Genomic DNA, 7,327 nt, shown 5'->3' on the forward strand with positions numbered 1-7,327 from the left:
ATTTCATAAAAGACACATTTCTGTGATTTGCAGGAAAATAATACAAGGATGTAATTAGCCTACTTACGAGACCCTAAATTCTCAGCGGGACTCCTCCGATCTAATAATCTAAGAAATGTCCGGAATCTGCACTGCTTGATTCAACAAGTGAAGAGAGAGGAATGCGGGGCAGACAGGATTTGGGCATGGTGTGGCGCGCAGGGCTACATGCTTGAAGTCATTGCTATAAATCTAGTTTTACACTGTAAAAACAGGGGTAAACAGGTATTTGAAGGTAGAGGAAGCCAAGGCAGAAGGGTATGGAAATGAATATACTGTGTCTAGTCTACCTGTGGATAAAATACAATAAAAACGGAGATGCAATGCATTGATAAACACTGGCGCTCTATCTCATTGACTGCAGTGTTGGCCAGTTGCCTCTGAACATCTACATTGTTTGTAGGCAGCTCTAGTGGCCAGCAGTCCTTCTACTGCCCTTAAGAAATCTATAAACATGACTGTGGTACCCGGTCTTAATGAGGTCACCCACCGAATGAATTACTTCTGCAGCTCGTGCGGGAGAGAGGGGGGGTGCCGTTCAGAAACACTAGCTGTTTGTATCGCTCTGCGAGATCTCGCTGACTGTGGTGTTTGGTCAGTCTGGGGCCCATGGATGGGAGGGGGTTGGGGGGGTGTAAAGTTACAGACACAATACCGGTGTCCGGTCAGGTGGGATAAACGATCGCACAGCGGGCCGTGATTCATTGGGCTGACCTCTCGCTCACCTCTGCCGTTTTTTTTGTGACACATGGCTTTCATTATTTTCAGAGGGATCGTGTAAAAAGTGAATGAAACTCAATAAAAACACATCTTTTAGGGAAATTATTTAAAGTTATTTGAAACAGAAATATATTGATTTCCACAATGATTTTAAAAGCTTGATACTATACGTGAAATGTGTTATGGAAGACACCGCACATTACAAATACAAATACATTTCTTTTGGAATGTAGTAAAATGCTGCTGTGTAACAACTTATTTGTATGAATTAAATGCTTGCACACAGAATTTGACAAATTTTTGAACAAAATGTCAAAGAAGCATACATAGGCCTATTCATACAGATACAAATTGAAAAACACATAAAAGAAAGCATCACGATGCCCTTTTCTCAAAGAGCCACACGGATGTCGTTCCCCCTCCCTCACTCGGGGTCTGACATTTTGAACAGATCACAGATGGTCAGCTGTGCTTTACAGACAGAAAAAGCCGGGTACAGCGGCTCAGCAAACTCCTGCTTGTACGTGTGAAGTAAGGCTAGGGCGCCCCCTGGTGTCACATTGAAGAACGACAACACGCCCTCGTCACAGTCCAGGAACACTCCTATTCTCTGCAGCCGCCCCACTGCCACCGAGGCAGACGCTCTGTCGTGCATGGCCTCCACCTTGCCCCGCTCCGCTCCCAGGCACCAGGAGAAGGGATTGAGGCCCAGACGACAGTTTCCCTTCTGGCCTTTTCTCCCGATCTGGGCCTCAGACACCCCCACCTTCCACTGGCCGGCGTCTTCCGAAGACACCTCCACCTCCCAGTACCAGCGGCCCTGATCCATGGCTTCGGAGGCCAGGACTTGGGGGAAGGAGCTAAATCGAGCCCCCTGCTCTGAATAGGCCTGCTGAACTTCACCATAGGACACCTGTCTGTAGTCGGGGGACAGCAGCAGCTTGGGGTGGGCCGTGTCTGCGTCCAGGGAGGGAACGGTCCCATCTGCACAAATAAAGACTTAAATTAGACCCAGAACTGGGGGATAAGTAATAAATCCACTAGATGAAGTATGGAGAAAAGAACGACGGAAGCGATGCACTATTATTGAGTCTTAGAGGTGCTGGAGGTAAGAACCAAGAGTTTTAAAGACGGAGCAGGAAAGAGTATGATTTTGAACCTGGAAACCCCCAAAATATCAGAACGCATTTCACTCACCAACAGCTGACGAATGGCTATACCATTTTGTACAAATTACACTCAAATAACAGCACACAAATCTTAGCTACTACAACTTTAAAAAGCAAACCAACCAAACTATCAGTGGATAAGTGACAGAGTCGAATGTGGTGGGACGTGATAAGGAAGTTAAGGTGTTAAACAGTAGTGTCTCACAGAGCAGTCGTAAAGGGTCTCTCTCGGGCAGGGAGATAACCAGGGTGTTCAGCCTCTTCTCCGTCCAGCTCTTCAGGCAGTGCAGCCGGGCGCGGTCCACCTCCTCCTCCTCCTGGGGGTCCAGGTCCACGACACCGGGACCAGCCTCACTGAACCTGACCGGGGGGGGGGGGGGGGGGGGGGAGAGCAGGGTCAGGGTGTAAATGAGGCGAGGAGATGGGGGTTTTGTATGCAGCTGCAGGTGCTGCGGCGCTACGTGACAATGAGAAGTCGATTAAATAGATTCTTGTGGAGATATGCAGGAGCACGCTTTGTGTTGAGTGAACCGGGTGCTTGTTGTTATTCCTGCTTTGCAAATCAGCCAAAAATATACACAGACGGTGATCATATCATCCTTCATTTCAATAAACAGTTGAGGTTTTTAATCACTTTCTTCTGAATAGCGGTTATTGGATTATTTGACAGTAAAGTTCCTCCGACAGTAAAGACGCTAAAGTTATAAATTAATTTAGTCATTTCAAATACAGGGTTATAGCTAATAACCTATCATTATACATTTAATTAAACGTTATTTAACAGATCTAAGAACTACACAACATGGTCAATTGACAAAATGCATGTGCAAACATCATAAGGTATATGACTAAATCAGCTTACATTTGGGTGATCTTGCTGTACTCCTGTAATAAAGAAAAACATAAAAAATGGCATTTAAATTATGCGTTAGTGAAATTAATAAATAGATAACTTGCATTAGGCAGTAACCCCCTAAATGTATGTCCAGACACAGATGCATTTTGACTATAAATATATATATATATGAATATTATTGGGTTTGTTGAACATCTTTAACCAATGAGGAATATCGCCATCAGATTTTCAAAACCTTGCCAACTAAGAATGGGTTCACTCCTGGCACTGGACTCGAGTGGCTTAAACCTCCTCCTCAATAGTCACAACCATCGCCTTCTACCACACCTGCCCAAAGCTACGGAAAGGCAAATCAGGCCTGTGCTCCAAAACGCTGTTCTGGATCCAGGTCTGCACGCTTCTGCTAAAGCTCCATGCAGGAGCCATGCTGCTGCATGACCGTATTCTGGCCCCCGGGTGTGCACTCTACAGCTCAAGCTCCATGAAGGGGCCCGTGTCTCACCATGATGAAGGCCTGCTCCTGGACCCGCTGCTCCCCCTTGGCATCGGCCAGGCCCTCCAGGGTGTGCAGGCCCTTCTGGACACACGTCAGGGAGCCTTGGAGCCTGCTGAGGTGGCCCTCCAGGCCCCCGACGGACCTGGCCTCTTCCTGGACCACGCACTGCAGGGCCGACTGCTCCTCCTGCTCCAGGGCCTCCCTCATGGCAGCGTACTGCTGCTGCACCGCCGAGCGAGCCTCCTCCAGCACCCCCTATGGACCGGGAGGGCGAGGGTCAGTCAAGGCCATTGTGCTTGCTTGTTTCCCGTCAGGTGTTTCCTGTGATTCCTCTGGGATACAGCAGTTGTTCTCAAAAGAAAGCAGAACTTCTAGGGGGAGACTGCAGTACACAAAGCTTTAGGAAGGGGACTTTTTTTAGGGGCTACACGCTATTGACCTGGTTAATCTGTTTACATAGATGTGTGTATATCCCATTAACATTATCATTAGGGGTGTAACGGTACATGTATTTGTATTGAACCGTTCCGGTACGGGGTGCAAAGTTCGGTATGGAGGCGAACCGAACGAGTTTCCATACGGACATATTAAATAGAGGACCGCATGTGTGGAACATGCTGCAGCCGCACATGCACAGTTGCGCACACCGTGGCGTGACGCACCTAACAGTAGTACTAGCGACCATCATGGCCAATGCTAATGCCGCTAGCGTTGGCAACAAGCCAGAGATTGAGGACCCTCCCGCGACATTAAGGTCTCCTGTTTATTATCCTGCAGATAATGTGGATAAGCTGATTTTTCTGGCAAAAAACATGAAGATTGTGTTCATTGTTGCACATTAGATTGAGAAAAGATTTGTTTTTAAAGAAACAGTCTGAGCCTTATTCATGTTATTTAAACTGAGCAACAACTTGAAACTGTTTAGGGTTGCAATTGTTCATTGTTGCACATTAGATTGAGAAAAGATTTGTTTTTAAAGAAACAGTCTGAGCCTTATTCATGTTATTTAATCTGAGCAACAACTTGAAACTGTTTAGTGTTGCAATTGTTCAATTTTGCACATGGCGAAAATATATTTTTTAAAGAAACAGTCTAAGCCAATGTTATTTATTTTTATTTCTACATTTCAGCTTTGTATTGTCTAATGTTCCTATTGTTAAAAGCACAAAAGTGTGTTATGAACAACAATTTATAATTTGCATTTTGTTTTCTTACTGTACCGAAAATGAACCGAACCGTGACCTCAAAACCGAGGTACGTACCGAACCGAGATTTTTGTGTACCGTTACACCCCTAATTATATTGCATTGACGCTGAAGCTATGCCCCTCACAGACTATACCACACTGTGTAAATAGACAACGCCGTGCTCACCTCGAAATCCAGTTTCTTCTCCCTGAGTCCGGCCAGTCGTTGGATCAGTGTGTTCTCAGACTCCTGCAGCTGTTGGATCTCCGCCTTCAGGTTGCCCTGGTGATGGGAACGTACGCAACCTTTTAAAGACACGGTGCGGCCAAATCGATCCATCCGTGAGGACATCGCATGATGCACTCTAGCCAATGTAGACAGCTATATCTTCTGGGAAACTGATCAGAGCTCTTATATTATATTAATACCTATATTATCAGAAAATAAATTGGAGAGTAACATTTTGCAACTGAATATAAGAAATGTAATAGTCCCTTAGATGAATTTACCATTAGGAACATTTGAAAAACCGAGAAACACACAGAAAATGATCAGCATGCATCATTCACTAATACCACCAGGAATGCAAAATAAAAAGCACCCAAGCAGGACCCCCCCCCCCTGTCCCCCCCGTCCTCACCCTGAGCTCCCGCTCGGCCTCGCGGATGCTGACGCAGGCGTGGTCCCGGTGGGAGCCGATGACGGTGCACACGGTGCACACGCACACGGCGCACTGCCGGCAGTAGATGCGGCTCATCTCCTGGTGCTCGGGGCAGCGCCACGCCGACAGGTCCTCCAGGGGCGGCACCAGCGTGTGGCTCCGGAACACCGGCGAGTCCAGGTGGGGCCGCAGGTGCTCGGCGCACATGGAGGCGCCGCACACCAGGCAGGTCTTCACGGCCGGCTGCTGGGCCCCACCGGCGCAGTAGTGGCAGGGGACGGGGGGGGTCGGGCTGGCGGTCGGACGCGGGGCCATGGGGGAGCGTTGGGGATATGAAGGGACGGGGGGCGGGCTGATGGTCGGACGCGGGGCCATGGGGGAGCGGCGGGGGGACGAAGGCCCAGGGGAGAGCCTCCGGGTGGCGGTGAGTTTGGGGCGGTGGGCGAACAACGGCGAGATCCAGCTGACGCGTGCCGTCCCTCCGAGGTCAGGGGGCGGAGCCGCCAGAGCGGGGACGAAGGCGTCCTCTTCGCTGCTGGATCTACTGGAGTCGTCCATCGTGAGCACTTCTTCTGGTTCCGTGTCCGGCTTGGTGTGCCGGGCGGGAGCCTCTGAGGCCTCTTCAACCGGCTCCTCGCTGTGGTCCGATGACCTGTGGTCGTCATCAGGGGACGGCGGTGATTCGTCGCGGGCAAACGGGACAGGCGGAGGGGTGGTTGTCGGGGCCTCTGGCGGCTCATTGGAAGGCGCCACGGGGTGGGGACGGGCCACGGCTGGCCGTTTTGGGTCGGGCCGGTCGTCCACTGGAGCGCTGGCTTTTCGCTTCCCCAGGTAGACGTTGGTGAAAGGAGGCCTTTCCCATTTAGGGTTGCTTGATGTTCCTTATAGAAGGCAAAAAATTGTAGTTGGGAAAGGTAAATCTAAATCTAAATCTGAAACTCGAGAAGCATGCTGTACGAACTACATGCTACGATAATTAATGACTTGTTACAACCCTAGTATGTCACATTTCTATCTCAGTATCAAGTCAAGTTATCAAGTTTTGACTTTATTTATTGAGTTCCAGGCTGTCGTCAAGGAAGCATAAATTGATATCAAAGTAAGTAACAAGAAGGGTAATAATAAAAGCATGAAAAAAAATAAACATACGTACAACGAAAAAACAAGTGTGCAATAGAAAGGCAACAATGCACATTGTTATTACCAATGAACTACATAGCAATACAATACATCATACAGCACATTATAGAACTATGCACCATCTACCTTGGGGGGGGGCTTGACCCGAGGAACCCGGCTCCGTGGCGCTCCTCGTCCCAAAGGGCAGTGTGTTGTAAACAGTCTTACATTTCCACTCAGGACACTTGTATGGTCCGGACGGCGTAATGCTCCACAGATCCCCAATACAGCGTCGGCAATAACGATGCTTACATTTCAAAATAATCGGGTCCCCGACCAGCTCTTTACATAGAGGACACACCGATGGTGTATCTAACACAGCACCCATTTCTTCATGTGTTTCTGTTTCTGAATTACACTTCAGATGCGGACCATGGACGCCTGCCTAACCGATGTTTTGTTATTTCCGCATTCGCAATAGTTTAGGGGAGGAGCTACGTTTGAATTAGCCCCTCTCCCCCCTCCCCTACGCTGGTGTTTGCTCTTAAAGGTGCAGACACTTTGACTGCGCTCATTAAACGCTTCCGTTTGTTTTTCTCATCATGTATACCTTTTTATTATAATCGTTCGAATAAAGAGCATGGCAGTCGCACCACTGTTTTAAACTTTGCTTATGCCATGGTAGGGTTTACTGGGTTGGTTGACTGCCACCATTAAAGGCTTCTAAATCGGCTTGATCCAAATACCCAGACATTCCTTCTCCTATGGTGGTCCAGGCATGTGACAGACCTATTGAAAGATAATTTCTCGTAATCATAATTCAAAGTGGTTTACCCCTGCCTATAGCATATATATGCCCCATATATATTTCCAGAATTTCCTGCAACCGATATATAGAGCGTCTTATCTTCTATGCATTTCTATTTATATTGTGTGTTGATAACATGGCCAAACAGCATTAGTTTGCTTATAAATTTATATTTTGAAGAGCTTTGTGACAGCAAAACATACAATCAAGACACACAACATTCTTAAGTGTTACAAATAAGAAAACCATACTTATTTAAATACTGTGAAAAT

General features: G+C 47.6%; 1 protein-coding gene across 2 annotated transcripts; it reads right to left on the bottom strand.

Annotated features, from left to right (window-relative positions):
• Window positions 1-850: 850 nt before the first annotated feature.
• On the bottom strand, window positions 851-6,728 carry si:dkey-29p10.4 (E3 ubiquitin/ISG15 ligase TRIM25). 2 transcript variants are annotated; one of them, XM_030366419.1, is made up of 8 exons: window positions 6,680-6,716; window positions 6,395-6,649; window positions 5,108-6,009; window positions 4,654-4,749; window positions 3,287-3,535; window positions 2,791-2,813; window positions 2,134-2,288; window positions 851-1,743 (listed from the first exon to the last, which is right to left on the bottom strand). In XM_030366419.1, the coding sequence occupies exons 2-8, from the start codon at window positions 6,633-6,635 to the stop codon at window positions 1,184-1,186; spliced, it is 2,226 nt and encodes a 741-aa protein (XP_030222279.1). In that variant the 5' UTR covers window positions 6,636-6,649; window positions 6,680-6,716; the 3' UTR covers window positions 851-1,183. The 2 variants fall into 2 exon arrangements, with proteins under 2 accessions (XP_030222279.1, XP_030222278.1); XM_030366418.1 differs by having other exon boundaries at window positions 6,395-6,728.
• Between the last annotated feature and the right edge of the window lie 599 nt (window positions 6,729-7,327).

This window comes from Gadus morhua, chromosome 9 (genome assembly GCF_902167405.1).
Source record: "Gadus morhua chromosome 9, gadMor3.0, whole genome shotgun sequence".
In the NCBI taxonomy this organism is placed as follows: Eukaryota; Metazoa; Chordata; class Actinopteri; order Gadiformes; family Gadidae; genus Gadus; species Gadus morhua.